The following is a 16,220-nucleotide window of genomic DNA, read 5'->3' as shown; positions in this document are numbered from 1 at the left end:
AATGTAGCTCTGCCAATGGCACTGTGGCTCAAGTGGTAGAGCATTATCATTGAACACAGAGAGCCTAAGTGACAATACCCAGGCCTTGAGTTCAAACCCCACAACTGATTTAAAAAAAAAATCTTTGCCAACAATGTGGCTTAGTGGTAGAGTGTCTGACTATCATGCATGAAGCCCTAGGTTCAATTCCTCAGTACCACATAAACAGAAAAAACTGAAAGTAGTACTGTAGCTCAAGTGGTAGAGCACTAGCCTTGAGCAGAAGATGCTCAGGGACAGTGCCTAGGTCTTGAGTTTAAGCCCCAGGACTGACCAAAAAGAAAAAAGTAGCTAACTATAAGAATCGGTATACAGGACCAGAACTTGGGTAGACACTCTATCTTCTGAGGAACATGACACTGTTTTCTAGAAAGTGCTTGCCTGAGTGGTATGTACAAAGAAACAGCCTTTCTTTCAAAGTTGATTCAGATTTAGCAAGAGAGATTCAAAATGGAAGGGAGACCTAATTAAAACCTAAGTGTGGCCGGTGTGGTCGCTCACACCTGTAATCCTAGCTACTCAGGAGGTTAGATCTAAGGATGGAGATTCAAAGTCAGCCTAGGCACTAGAGACCCAAAGACTCTTATCTCCAATTAACCCCTAGAAAACTGGAAGTGGTGCTCAAGGGGTAGGGTGGAAGCCTTGAGCTGAAGAGCTCAGGGACAGCGCCCAGGCCCAGAGTTCAAGCCTTATCACCGGCCAAAAACAAAACAAAACACCCCAACAACAACAAACACAAACAAACCCTAAGTATGAGCCAAAACCTTCAAACTTTCAGCTTCCATGGATCTCTCCTTCCTCCATACAAACCTCAGCTATCCACAGCACATTTTTCCATTCTACTGACACTAGAAGGTACAGAATGCCATATTTCTCATCATATACTCAAATATACATCTCTTCACAAAGTACACATTCAGGAGATGAAAGAAAGTGGGAACAAACTAGAACCAGAAAACTGGAAAAAAGGAAATATCAAAACCAATCATAGTAGCATCTGGCCTAATGCTGGTGGCTCATGCCTATGATCCTAGCTACCCAGGAGGCTGAGATCTACGAACTGTGATTCAAAGTCAGGCTGTGCATGAAAGTCCTTGAGACTCTTTTCTTCAATTAACCAGCAGAAAATTGAAGTGGCGCAATGGCTCAACGTGACAGAGCACTAGCCTTGAGCAAAAGAAGCTCAGAGACAGTGCCCAGACCCTTAACTCAAGCCCCAAGACTAGCAAAGCAAAAAAACCAAAAAGCCTTATCTATTGTTTGCCAATGCAAATCATCAAACCATCTCCCTTTATGAAAAGAGTTAGCTTTATAGCACCTCACAAATATATTTCAAGGAGTTGTTCACATGTTTCCCACTGCTTTGCTTAACTGAGCCAGGGCCTCAGTGTATTTCTAGCTACTCAAATTCAGCTATCAGATAGTAAAACCGGACTACATCAAACATGGGTTTAAAGGAAATGGTATGTTAAAAAATGTCAGGAATCAGTTAAGTTAGGGAAACAAAAGTGAATAATGCAGAGACAGCACTGAAGCAAGAGTTCAAGGTACTGACTTCTCTTCCTGGCTTTGCTATTAAGTAGCTGAGTGTCCTTTGACTATCAATTATTTAACTGCCTTCTCTAGACATCAAATTTTCTCAACTGTAAGACAAAAGATTTAGGCCAGATGGTGTTGTCCCTCCTTAACCATAAAAATCTATTATTCTATGATATCATCGTGGTTTGCAAATGTCAGCCAACATACAATTATTCTATGATATCATCCATAATTCCTATATACCAGTCAAAACTAAAATTGCATTTAGTCAAGACAATCTCATGAGCCCTTAATCAGAAGAGGAAAAAAAAGTCACTGAGTATGCATTAAACCACTAAATATACTTCAGTCAATGCTAAATAAAAATAAATTATTAGAGGCCAGAGTACAACCTAGCAATAGAGTACTTGCTGAGCATTCATGAAGCCCTGGGTTCAACTCCTTGGAACCATATACACAGAAAAAGTCATAAATGGTGCTTTGGTTAAAGTGGTAGAGTGCTAACCTTGAAAAAGCTCAAAGACAGTGCCCAGGCCCTGAGTTCAAGCCCCAGAACTGGCAAAAACAAACACAAAAACTATCATATCTCAAATACTTCTAATGCACAGAAAACAGTAAATTGAAATAAGATAGCTAATTAAAGTCCACTAAATCTAGCTATAATCAGATTATCCTAGAAAGTTTGCTGATATTTTATATTTAACATCATAAGCAAGGAATTATGAATGTTAAAACTATAGGAAGGCAATATCCTTTCTTCACAGTCCAAAAAAAAAATCACATAAGAGCTGAACTCTGGTGGCTCACGCTTGTAATCCTAGCTACTCAGGAGGCTGAGATCTGAGGATCATGGTTCAAAGCCAGACTGGGCAGGAAAGTCTGTGAGACTCACCTCCAATTAACTGCCAGACAACTGGAAGTGGCACTGTGGCTCAAAGTGGTAGAGTATTAGCCTCAAGACAAAGAGATCAGAGACTGCCTAGGCCCTGAGTTCAAGCCCCATGGCCAACAACAACAACAAAAATTACCTAAGTCCTCAAGCCATCATTGTTCTAGCAATAATAACACAATTAAATAAGACTTTTTTTTTTTTCACAAAAAGTAAAGCAGCTGCTTGGCTTAGTCTGGGTCAAAAAAGAGGCTGCCAAAATATTTTAGACACTGGTTTTCAATCCAAATATATGCAAATGCCAGCCAGTGACTAAAGTATTTTGAAAATTATGCATCATCTTCATTAACATCATAGTTGTTGGACTGGTGAGCATCCCATTTTACATATGTGAAAAATAAACACAAACATTAATAACATGCCAATCCAAAAACAGCAGAAGGGGGTACAAATAAAACTCCAATGTGCACATTCCAAACCCAATACTCCCCCACATAATATTATCTACTATATACTCACAAGTATATGCACATATACATATAAACCTTAAGCATTATTTCTTTAAGTTGGACTAAGTTCTCTCCTTTAGCAAACAGTTTTAGGAATTAAACTTTAGGGAAGATGAATAAATAATATATACAATTCTTGGTTATTTTTGACAGATTAACCCTCTTATTTAAAACAACCAAAAAAAGGTCGGGAGTTTGGCCTAGTGGTAGAGTGTTTGCCTAGCATGCATGAGGCCCTGGGTGTGACTCTACTGTACCACATACATAGAAAAAGCTAGAAGTAGTGCTGTTGCTCAAGTGGTAGAGCTCTAGCCTTGAGAAAACCCAAGGACAATGCTCAAGCCCTGCATTCAAGCCCCGGGACCAGCAAGATTAAATAAATAATAAAATAAACAAAAAAAAATACCAAAACAAAACTATGTGAAATACCATTTTATAACACTGAGTATTAGGTAAGAAACAATGATTCCTGAAAGTAGCTCTACATTTGCAGAGCTAAGAAACTAAGAAAACAAAGGTTAAAGTCCAGAAAGACAGCTGGAATATGCAGAACGAATTATCAAAAAGGAGAGCTTTACAGAGAGACATTCAAGAACTGCACATGGCTGCCCTCCAGTATTCAGCTGAGAACTAATCAGAAATATAAGAAAATGATACACAGACAGAGAAAAGATAAAAGCACACAGTGCCTAGCACTTAGAAAACTTGGAGCCATTCCCAACAGCCAGACTTCACAGTTCATCAGGGAAAGTACATAAGAGTCTTGACTCAGTAATGGGGAATAATTAGCCCTACATTGAGCACTGTTCCTGTCCCATGCAACAAGTCAAATTATTTCTAAATAATTTAACTGCCTCTAAAGGAAAACGTAATATTTATAAGAATACAAAAATATTCAGCACCAGCAGAATAAAATTCATAATGTGGGCCAGGAGTTTGGCCTAGTGGTAGAGTGGTGGCCTAGCAGCATGAAGACCAGGGTTTGAGCCCTCCGTACCATATACGTAGAAAAACCGGAAATGGTGCTGTGGCTCAAGTGGTAGAGCTCTAGCCTTGAGAAAACCCAAGTACTCAAGCCCCAGGACTGGCAAAAAATAAATAAATAAATAAATACATTTTATCCCACATCCCCTCCTACACTGGGGCTCAAACCCAAAGTCTCATGCACATGCCATGCTAGCCAAGTATTTTTACCAGTGAGTTACACACTCAACAATGAATACACTTTCAAAAAACACTTATTTAAAACAGAAATAGAATATTTATAAGCATGTTCTTTTCACAGGACTCCTCAGAGATATAAGAGGTCAGAATACAGGTCCCAGCTTCTGCAGAACTCAGTCACACAGGCCGGGAATTTGGCCTAGTGGTAGAGTGCTTGCCTAGCATGCACAAAGACCGGGGTTCGACTCCTCGGTACCCCACATACATAGCAAAAAGCCGGAAGTGGTGCTGAGGCTCAAGTGGTAGAGTGCTAGCCTTGAGAAAGTCCAAAGACAGTGCTCAAGCCCTGAGCTCAAGCCCAGGACTGGCAAAAAAAAAAAAAAAAAAAAAAAACTCAGTCACACACAGAAACTTTCATTAGGGGTCTTAATAAAGCCTTCCAAATTTGATAACTTGGGTAAGTCAGTATAGATGAAGAGTAATTTGCTATTGCTACCTGGAACATAACAAGATGTTAGTCTTCCTTCTGTGTAAATTACAGGTGATTCCTAATTATCTCATCCATCATACAAGAACATTATTATATAGCCATTTTAACCAGCAAATAATAAATATCTCCAGTGAATTTTACAACTCTCAAAGATAGCAGTGCAGTCATAGACAGATGGCAACATGCAAAGATGGCAATTTATTTCTAAGCTTCTGTTGCAATGTTATCTTTTGATGATGCAAAATTATATTTTTTCTAAAGTATACTTTCATTTTTTGTGACACTAAGGAAAAAGAAGTGGTCAATTAACTGATGATTCACCACCGACTATAAGACTTCAGAGATGTTCAAAGTGGAAAAACTGTCCTCTCACAATCAATTACACATAGCATTCACTCATTCACTGAACATCATTTCAGATCAATTAATTTCTCAGGTACACAGGAACCTGTATTTCATTTAAGCTCCTCAGATAATATTCTACTAATTTTCAGAGGCTGCACAATAAAGAAGGCAAGCACTATGGAGTCAGGAGATCTACAGAATCTAAAATCCCATCAAATTCTGTCATTTTATTTTTCAAGCCTTGGTTTTATCTGTTTAAAAAAAAAGTTGCCGGCGAGGTGGCTCATGCCTATAATCCTAGCTACTCAGGAGGCTGAGACCTGAGGATCGAAGTTCAAAGCCTGCTCGGGCATAAAAGGACCTGAGACTCTCATCAACAATTAACCTCTAGAAAACGGAAGTAGGGCTTGGCTCAAGGGTAGTGCCGTACCCTTAAGGTGAAGAGCTCAGGGACAACGCCCAGACCCAGAGGTAGGGTGGTAGCCTTGAGCTGAAGAGCTCAGGGATAGTGCCCAGGCTGAGTTCAAGCCCCATGACCCACACACACACACAAAAAAAAGCTAAAGGCTGGGAATGTGACTTAGTGGTAGAGAGCTTGCCTAGTTTGTATGAAACCCTGGATTCGATTCCTCAGTGCCCCATAAACAAAAACAGCCAGAAGTAGCACTGGTGGCTCAAGTGGTAGATTATTAACTTTGAGCAAAAGAAGCTCAGGGACAGTGCCGAGGCTCTGGGTTCAAGACCCAGGACCGGCACAATGAACAAATAAAGTAAATAAGTTGATGCCAACTTAAAAAAAAAAGTCAATCCCACAGCTCGTGAGAGAGAACATGTGGAATGTAGTAAGATGTGTTAGTCTTCTGTAAATTATAAGTGATTCCTAATTAGACTTCTGTATTCTTTTTTTTTTTAAGTTATACAAAAGGGGCTCTGCGAATCTTCTACACATGCATACAATGCATCTGGATCAAACTGACCCCTCTATCACACTTCCTTGATTTGTGGGCTTTCCATTCCAACTTTAAATTTATATAGGACTAGAACAAAATTTATTTATCATTTCCAATACTGGGGACAACATAACACATTCAGTATACAAGCAATATACAGAGATTTGTTTGGTATATATAATTTTCAGAAGTCCTACACAAATGGAAGTTAAGAACATACAAATGGAAGTTGGTTAATAACATTTTAATTGGAAAATATTTACAAACTGGGTGCTGATGGCTCATGCCTATAATCCTAGCTACTCAGAAAGGTGAAAGCTAAGAATGCAGGTTTAAAGCCAGCCAGGGCAGGAAATCCCTGAGACTTTTATCTCCAATTAACCATTAGAAAACTGGAAGTGGAGCAGTGGCTCAAAGTGCTATACTTTAGCAGAAAAACTCAGGGACAGAGCCCCTGAGTCAAGCCCCATGGGCCAAGCCCCTTGACAAAAAAAAAAAAAAAAAAAAAAAACACATATAGCAAGCATAACAAAAAAGTATATTTCTAATATAATTTCAGAATGGCTAATGGTTCTGTTTCATGTACAAGTTTTTTGTTATGTTTTCCTATGCATAGCTGGTAAGGTTTTTCAGAACACTGGCATAATTTCATCAAAACACCAAAAGTAATGCTGCACATCTTCTCAATTTAGAGTACTTGAACAAATATACACATTTCATTTGCTCCTAAAGTGATGTTTAAAACCCAAGCATCATTTTAAGCAGCACCTTCAGAACTAATATGGTATAGGATATGACTCACAGGGGACAGGTTTAGCCATAATTGGATAGAACTTTCTCCCATATGCGTAGAGGGAAAAAAAAGAAAGAAAGGGGGGAAAAAAAGCCTCAAACCCACAATTGCACAATGTCTCAGTTCTGCTCTCCCAATGAAGAACACATGGGACTCAAATTAATGCTGTGTGGATACCACCAATCCTATCCAAGATGCCTGAAGTTAAGGACTGGCTGCAGGGGCTAGCCCACTTCCACCACACCTTCCCCCACTCTCAACCCCTACAGCCCTGTATCTGGGCCCATGGCAGGTTATGCTAGTCCAGTCAACACAGGGAACACCTTCCCCCCACCCGGCTTCCTCACCCAGCATTTGGCCAGAGATTTAAAAGGAAACAGAGGAGCTGGAAAGGGGGGGGGGGGGGGAGAGAAACACATGGCTCATCTTATTTTTCTTTCCCTGGAGCACTTCTCCTAAAAGAAAAGGGTCCTTCTGATCACAGAAGGCTCTATCTGAAACCTGAATTCCTGGGGCTCCTGCCCTCAGTTCTCTCCATTAAATCTTCTCCAAACTCTGCAAATTCCTCAAAGATCCATCCCACTCCTTCAACTGCCCCAAGTGACCCTACTTATCTATCATCTCAAGGCTGACCACCCCATTTCCCAGACCCAGCTTTTCAGTCTCCAGGATACCTTTTTCACTGGTTCAAAGTTATCTTTTCTATACTCAGTCCTAACCAGGTATGTACACTCTTGTTATAAATTCTTCAACAGCCTTTCATGCCCTGTGAGACAAGGTTCAAACTCCTACTCGAATCTCAACCTACTTCCCAGCTTTCCATTTTAGCACTCCCTAGCCTTGCTAATTTTTCCCAATTTGACCACATTAATTTTCTAACTCTTTGACTTGATACACATCTGCTCCCACACTTCTATGCCTCTGTTCTTGCCATTTTCTCTGAAGTGCTCTTTTGCCCATCCAACTCATCCTTCAAGATAAAATGCAAATATTTTCTTTCTTACAACCCATACCTTAACTGAACTCATTAAGTTCTCTTCCCACTCTCTCTTCCCACTCTCAAAAATACTTAACAGCCAAAAAAAAAAAATCATTCCTATAATAACTTACTTCTATCAATTGTGGTCAGAAGTAATCATTCCTACAGTAATTCATATCAGCAATGTAACTCATTTCAGTGTTACTACTACAAAGGCCCCCTTTGACATTTTAATCCCCCCAAGGAAAGGAGTCTTCCCCCTCCCTTTTCTGGTACCAGAGTTTGAACTCAGGACCTTGCTCGGCCTCAGGTGGAGTCTATCATATTTTGGGGGTCTGGGGAGGGAGGGGGTCAGTGGTACGAGAATCTGAACTCCAATCCTCTGCACACTACCGCTTAAGCTATACCCCAGGTACAACTTTTTGTTGAACATTTTGGTAGATGAGTCTCTCTTGACTTTTGAGCCTAGAATAGCTTTGAACTGTAATTTTCCAGATCTCAAGTCTTCTAAATAGCTAGGATTACAGCCATGAGTAACAGGCACCCAGCTGGAATCTAATCATTTTTAATCACCATTTTCTATTATAATATGTGTTACTTAGTTTGACTGCAAATTATTATTTCTTGACTTTTTGGGGAAGCAACAATGTAAACTAGTATGAACTGATTTTAAGTAAGATATGAATAAGCATAACTCTTCTAAAATGTATTTATAGGAAAAGAAAATGTAAGTTATCCAAAGTGATTGTTAGTAGTTTTCCATTTTTAATATCTGGTTAAACAAAACACATCTTTTGTAAACAAACCCAGCACAAGGCCAACAGAAAAAAGGAGAAAAAAAAAATAAAGCCTAGAATTATTCTTAGGAGCATCAGGGTCAAAGCTGCTCCATTAAAGGAAGTGGGGCTTTTTGCCCTTGGGCCTCAGCATGGGTCCCTGCTCCTAAGCACCAGAATTGGATTTGAACAGCCCTGGAATGTCAAGGCATCTTTGCTTATCCTACTGGCTGATGGACTCCATGCGTATGGGACTCCTTTGAAATGCCACTTGCACGTGCTCAAACAGATTTGTGGAGAACTTCCTCTTCTTCCCAGGAAACAGCTTACTATCACTGGCAGTGCCAATGGACCCAAAGTCCTGTTTGTGAAAATCAGCAATGTTGGCTGTAACTTCTGGTTGGTGGGCTGGAGTGTTGTTGTGTCGGGGTAGAGCTCCTTGAGCCGTGAAAACAGGTCTGAGGTAAAAAATGGTGTAAAAAAGACCACGACCAGCTGCTAAGAGAACATAACCAGCAACCACTGGGAGTTTCTTGTTATTCTGTATAAAAAAAGCCTTACTTAGGGCCAGGAGTTTGGCCTAGTGGTTAAAGTGCTTGCCTAGCATGCACGAAAACCCGGGTTCGATTCCTTGGTACCACATACATAGAAAAAAGCCGGAAGTGGTGCTAAGGCTCAAGTGGTAGAGAGCTAGCCTTGAGAAAGTCCAAGGAGAGTGCTCAGGCCCTGAGCCCAAGCCCAGGACTGGCAAACAAAAAAATAAATAAAAACAAATAAAGATAGCAGGTGCCTTTAAAAAAAAAAAAAGCCTTACTAGATTGAAGATACATGTGTAGAAAAAGTATTAGTACAAACATGCATGTCAGTCACGGTAGGAAAGAGATGATGGCCAGCTCATCCCTGCATGCCCACCTGCCTTGAAGCAACCATAGCCACTATGATACTTATTTCCTCTCTGTTTTCTTCCAAAGTTACAGAAGAGTGGCTTACCTCTTTGAAGAGGTAGGGTGTGGGCCAATGCTCAGCAGGAAAGTAAAGAAACTACATGACCAACCTAGGTCTCCCAGTGCAATGCACATAATCACTTTACCCAAGCACTCTACTTCTTGTTGTACAGTCATGACCGCTGAGACCAGGACTTGCACCTATTCTAGCTGCTCTTAAACTTGGAAGTTTTACCTGACTCTGACCAATACTATATTAATAGAATTTGAGGTCAAGTAGACTTTTTCTGATTTTGACAGAGTGGGCAAAGTAGAAAAATGGCCCTATTTCTTTGTCTTTTCCCTAGAGTCTTCCAATCAATGTAGTGAAATGGTAAGAATAAACTGGAATGAAACAACAAAAAAAAAAAAAGGATAAAAAAGAGGTAAAGGAGGGGCCGGGAGTTTGGCCTAGTGGTAGAGTGCTTGCCTAGCATGCACGAAGACCCGGGTTCAATTCCTCGGTAGCACATATATAGAAAAAAGCCGGAAGTGGTGCTGAGGCTCAACTGGTAGAGCTCTAGCCTTGAGAAAAGTCCAAGGACAGTGTTCAGGCTCTGAGTTCAAGCCCAGGACTGGCAGAAAAAAAAAGAGGTAAAGGAAAGATGAGGGAGAACAATGGATGACACTGATCAAGATGCACTGTATTCGTGAACTGACAAGAATAATTGAAACCCCACTGTGCATTTACTTGAAGATAATTTTTAGCCAAGGATCAGTGGTTACACCTGTAATCCTAGCTACTCAGGAACTAGGCTGAGATTTGAGGATAATGGTTTGAAGCCAGCCTAGGCAAAAAAGTCCATGAGACATCTTATCTTCAAAAAACTACTCAGAAAAAGCAAGAAGTGGTGCTGTGGCTCAAGTGGTAGAGTGCTAGCTTTGTGCAAAGGAAGCTCAGGGACAGCACCCAGGCCCTGAGTTCAAGCCCCAAGACTGGCAAGAGAAAAAAAAATAGATTTTTCTTTTAAAAGTAAAAATAAATAGGCTACATTTTTAAAAGAGGATAAAAGTCAGGCCCTAGCGGCTCATGTTTATAATTCTAGCTACTCTGGAGGCTGAGATCCGAGGATCATGGGCTGAAGCCACCCTGGGCAGGAAAGTCTGTGAGACTCTTATCTCTAAGAAACCGCACAAAAAGAAAGAAAAAGAGAGAACAGCTGGGCACAGTGGCTCATGCCTGTAATCTTAGCTACTCAAGAGGCTGAGATCTGAGGATCGAGGTTCAAAGCCAGCCTGAACACAAAAAGACCTGAGACTCTTATCTCCAATTAACCTCTAGAAAACAGGAAGTTCAAGCCCCAACACACACTCACTTACACATATATACACATACACATATACACAGAAACAAAGAAACAAAGAAAGAAGAAAGAAAAGGAAAAGAGAAAAGATAGAGTAAGGAAGGGAGAGAGGGAGAAAAGGAATTAAGAGCTCCATTTGACACTAAGAAGCCGAATGTTTATTTTTCATTAGTTTAGAAATATAAGAAAAAGGGAGAAAATATAAACAGAATAGTGGAGATAGCAACAATCCCTGGAAAGCAGAGCCTGGAGGATGTAGAAGCCAAAGGAAGGTTACTAGTTTTTGTTGCTGTTTTAAGACTCTAGTATTATTTGTGTGGTGTGTGTGTGTGTGTTTCATGTATTATTAGATTTAAACAACTTCTCATATCAGGCACAATTCTTTCAATGTATAAAGCTATCACTATCAACTTACAAGTTTCTTACTTGGAATTCTAAATTTACTGTCTTAAGACATATAAAATGATGGTTAATTTTTGTACCAGCTTTCAAAAGGCATTTAACTCGTAAGGAATTTAAGAAATACTGTTCAAGAGCACTATTTCAAGTAGTCTTAAGCACCATAATAGCTCCCAGGGAAAAGCACATTCTGAGGACTGAGGGAGATGCACAAGTACTCAAGAAGCACCACTTGCTGTTCTCTTCCCAGTGGGATCCTGAAAGTCCTTTAAAGGTAGAAGGAAGAAGAGAGATGGAGGTTAGAAAGATAGGAACTGGTGGGGCTGTATGGAGACTGGAGATGCCCATGGTAACAGAAGGCCTCGATTGTGCAAAACAGAAAGTACTTCTAGGATCCTTTATTCCAGCAGTGGAGGCAGCAGCTCAGGGAGACAACAGACCCACTGAATTGTCATCAATCAGGAGCTTCCTCTGCTATAAACACTGCTAAGAAAATCAGTTCCTGGTTTACAAGGACATCATTTTAAGCATTAATTAAAAATGACGGTTTCTCCACCATGCCATAATCAAACTTCTCTATGCACAATATTTTATTACAGGCAATAAACTTTGGTCAGCAGCCTGTGCCAAAATTTTCATGTATACATATGTATTTCATAGACAGATAGACTGACTGAATGAATGAACTATGTGACCTTAAATAAGTTAAAGCATCACTTTTCTCATCTCTAAAATGAGAATAGATCTGTCCCACTGGGTCACTAGTGAAGTACACAGGAGCAAGTATTTAATATATATATATATATATATTTTTTTTTTTTTTTTTTTTGCCAGTCCTGGGCTTGAGCTCAGGGCCTGAGCACTGTCCTTGGACTTTCTCAAGGCTAGAGCTCTACCACTTGAGCCTCAGCACCACTTCCAGCTTTTTTCTATGTATGTGGTACCGAGGAATCGAACCCGGGTCTTCATGCATGCTAGGCAAGCACTTTAACCACTAGGCCAAACTCCCAGTCCTGACAGGAGCAAGTATTTAGAAGAAATCAATCAATGTCAGTCTTTAGATGTCTTCCGTTCTGCCCTTGACTGAGAACAGAGAAGAAATCTACATAAATATTACAAATTATATAAATTCTTTTCACCAAAAAAATCTTGATAGAAGTATGCATAATATATTGATATTTTAATATGATTTAGTCTTATGTTCCAGGACTAACCCAATTTGCAGTTTCAATTCTGCTAGACTAAATTCAGCTACACTAAAAAGAGGATTATGAAGGGCACATTACAAAAACACTGAATTCTTTGGTTAAAGACTACAAACCCATATATATATATATATATATATATATATATATATATATATATCAACATCCAAACAGTCTGCTAAAAGCAATTCCATGTCAACACTGAGTTGATCTCAGACCTTAAAGGGGGGGGGGGGAGCTACAAAGTAAAACCCACAGGTAATGGAACGCTTAAGAGAATAACTCTCTCCTCACATACTCAAGAAGTATTAAACCCTAAAATGAGATGAACTGAAAGCTGCATAGTGCACAGAAGGAATTCAATGTCTAGGTCTGACTATCATGGGGGAGAGGATGTCAGGCCTTTCACCAAATCTGTCATTTCTCACATTATTTTCCCAAACAACAAAGGCAAAGAGAATCAACGAGGGACCCAATGCCAAGTTCTTTCCCAAGGCCTATGACAAATGCCAAAAAAAAAAAAAGTACTGTGTAGAAGCTCGAAGACCTGCTATTTTGAGATTTGTTTGCTGTTTAAATATATGCTTTACAGGGAGGGAAATGGGGGCAAAAACATAAGAAGGGGTATCAATGTATGAGAAGTAATGTACCTACTACCTGGCGAATATAACTGTAACTCCTGTATACATTACAATAAAAAATAAATAAATATATGCTTTAAAATTCAATGCATAGCCTACAAAGTTAAAAAAAAAGGTCAGGGAAGGGGTGACACTAATATCAATTCCTATGTTCCCCTACTTAATGATAATAAAAATATATTAAAAAAAATAAGTTGGGCCAAGCACAGTGGCTCATGCCTGTAATCGTAGCTACTCAGGAGACTGAAATCTGAGGATTGCGGTTCAAAGCCAGCCCAGACACTAGAGACCCAAAGACTCTCATCGCCAATTAACCACTCAACGGGTAGAGCGGTACCTTAAACTGAAGAGCTCAGACAGCACCTAGGCTGAGTTCAAGCCCCACAACCACCAATAATAATAATAATAATAACAACAACAATAATAAAGTTGAGCAATGGTGGCTCATGCCTGTAATTCTAGCTACTAAGGAGGCTGAAATCTGAGGATGGAGCGTCAAAGCCAACCTAGGCAAGGTAGTCCAAGAGACTCATCTCCAATTAACCACCAAAATGCAAGAGATCTAGTTGTGATTCAAGTAGTAGAGGGTTAGTCTCCGGCAAAAAAAAAAAAAGGAGAGAGAGAGAGAGAGAGAGAGAGAGAGAGAGAGAGAGAGAGAGAGAGAGAGAGAGAGCGCGCGCGCGCGCGCGCGAGAGCGAGTGAGCACATTAAAGGACAGTACCCAGGCCCTGAGTTCAATCCCCAAGATCAGCACAATAATAAATAAATAAATATGCATGTTAGTCCCAAGATATGGAGTTTGCACTAACATTTAATACCCTTCCAACCTTTCCTCTTTGTTTTTTTTATGAAAGTACCCAACCAGGGCCAGGACTTTGGCCTCCTATAGAGTGCTTGCAAAGCTGGAAGTGGTGCTATGGCTCTGAGAAAGTTCCAGGACAATGCCCAGGCCCTGAGTTCAAACCTCAGGACTGGCAAAAAAAAAAAAAAAAAAAAGTATCCACTCATATCCATCAAACATCCACATAAAACTGACTGGATGAACTGCGACCCTTCTGGACAACTATTTAAAGACCAATCGAAAAAAATAAAAACAAAAAAACCCAAGTAAAGTAAATGTATAAAGAACTATTTAAAGATAATACCACTATGGTAAAATAATTTTACAAGTACGTAACCGGAATCATCCTATGAATGAACACTTGAAGCATGGCCCCCTACCTAGGGCTATGCAAAAAAAAAAAAAAAATACAAAAACATAAAACAAGAACAAAACAACAACAAAAATCAAACAGAGTGAAGGCTTTGCAAAAAAAAAAATAAATAAAAATCTAAAATAAAAAAAAAACTTTATAAAAAAGTTGTCTGCACACTCTGGAGGCCCTGGATAGTGACAGGCGGCTGTGGAGGATGGAGATAAAAAAAAGAAAATAACAACAACAAAAAAAAACTTATGGAAGAAAAGTTGTGTGCGAGTCAGGACGGGAGCTGGGAATCCGGGTCCTCGGGAGAAGGCTCGGGGTGGGGTGGGGGTGGGGGGGGGGACAGGGAGGCGGAGTGGGGGCGCCTTGGGGCGGCGAAGAGTGGCCCGGGACGGTGGAGGGAAGCTGATCTGGATGGAGCAAAGGGACGGGGGCGGGGGCGGGACGAGGACTGAGGGTTAAAGGGGGGAGGAGGGGGGCGGACGCACCACGTCCCCAGCACCGCAAGTGGAGGTCGGGGCCCGCTGTGACCCCCCGAACTGTGGGGCGGAGGTGTCCGGGATGGTGGTGGGGGGGGGAGGGAAGAAGAGGGGGAGTCGGGAGTAGCGCGGCCCGGCCCCAAACGCCCGACCCCCGGGCCCCAGCCCCGGCTCCCCCCCACCCCGCCCCGCACACACACACACACACACACACACTCACCGATGAGCCGGCGCACCTCGTCCTCGCTCAGGTAGAGGCTCACGCTGGGCCCCGCGGAGCCGGGTGGCAGCCCCGGAGGCCTCAGAGCCTGGGCGGCGGCGGCGGCGGCAGCGGCGGCGGCGGCGGCAGCGGCGACGACGGCTGCGGGCGCGGGCAGCAGCGTGAGGAGCAGCAGCAGCAGCACCAGCGGCGGCGGCGGCCGCGGGGTTCTCAGGCCGCGAGCCCGAGGGAGGTAACCCGGACCCGGCCGCGATTCCTCCTCGCGCATGGCGGCGGCCGCCGTTCCCACCATCGCCGCCGCCGCCGCCGCCGCTCCCCGGACGAAAAGCCGGTGACCTGTTGCGTTGCCGTTACCCACCCCCGGCTCCGAGACCCTCACAGCCCCGAGCCGGGGGCGGCCACCCAACTCATCGCGCCGCCGGCCCGTGGCAACCAGCCACCACCCCGCTTCAGACCGTCAGAGCGCGCCGCCGCCGCAGCCGCCGTCTCCTCCTCCTTCTCCTCCTCCTCTCAGGCGGCATCGTCTACTGGTGGCGCGCGCACGTGCGCGTGCTCGATGCCTCCCCCCCCCCCGGAGGGCGGGGGGGGGACGCACGTACGTGCGTACGGCCTTAGAGGCTCGGGAACGCGCACGCATGCGCCGCTCGCCCGGACGCGCACCTTCCCGAACCGCCCGGGTTCTGGTCGGCGTCTCGAGGCCGCCCGCCCAGGGTTGAAGTGACACCGGCCCGGTGAGGCGCGGACGTGGTGGCACCTTCTTTTATGCCGGTCCCTGTGGTCGCCGCCGTGTCGCCAGCTTGCTGGGCGCCTCTCCCCCACCCCTCGTGGGTCTGTCAGAGAGGTCTCGGTGAGGCCTGCGGCTGAGGTGGGCGCCGCTCAGGTCCCGGACGCTCGGGGTGGGGAAGTGGGGAGGAGGGCGGGGGGGGGGGGCGGGGGGGGAAGGGTGGAAAGGGAAAAATGCCTTCACTTTTGTTTTTATTTGTTTTGCTTTTTGTTTAGTGGGGACAAGGAATTATCCTTTATTCCCACGTCTGCGGGAGGGGGGTGGGGGTGTCAGTGTCCACATACCCCTGCCCTCGTGGGTTCATGCCGCACACACCTTAACTTCAGAAACAACTTAGACTTCAGTAGCAGTATTTCTTTTTTTAATTTAAAAAAAAATATTTTTTTTTAGTTTTATGGTCACGGTGACGTACAGAGACCCCCACCTGTGTTTTTCTCTCACTTCCCCCCCACCACACACACACACACACACACACACACTCCCTAGACTTTTTATAAGTTAACAACAACAAAAAGTGTGTATGCTCTTCA

General features: G+C 42.8%; 1 protein-coding gene across 2 annotated transcripts in view; it reads right to left on the bottom strand.

Moving 5' to 3' along the window:
- Ryk (receptor like tyrosine kinase) overlaps positions 1–15,422 on the bottom strand; it is a 53,305-nt gene extending 37,883 nt beyond the window's left edge. For both annotated transcript variants that reach the window (XM_090323617.1, XM_090323619.1), the window contains exon 1: positions 14,907–15,422. In XM_090323617.1, the coding sequence (XP_090179743.1) occupies positions 14,907–15,198 (292 nt within the window). In that variant the 5' untranslated portion in view covers positions 15,199–15,422. The remainder of the gene's footprint in view (positions 1–14,906) is intronic.
- Positions 15,423–16,220: the final 798 nt, after the last annotated feature.

The sequence above is a fragment of the Megascapheus bottae genome, chromosome 32 (assembly GCF_031878675.1).
Source record: "Megascapheus bottae isolate mThoBot1 chromosome 32, mThoBot2.hap1, whole genome shotgun sequence".
In the NCBI taxonomy this organism is placed as follows: domain Eukaryota; kingdom Metazoa; phylum Chordata; class Mammalia; order Rodentia; family Geomyidae; genus Megascapheus; species Megascapheus bottae.
This window is presented reverse-complemented; position numbering and strand designations above follow the sequence as displayed.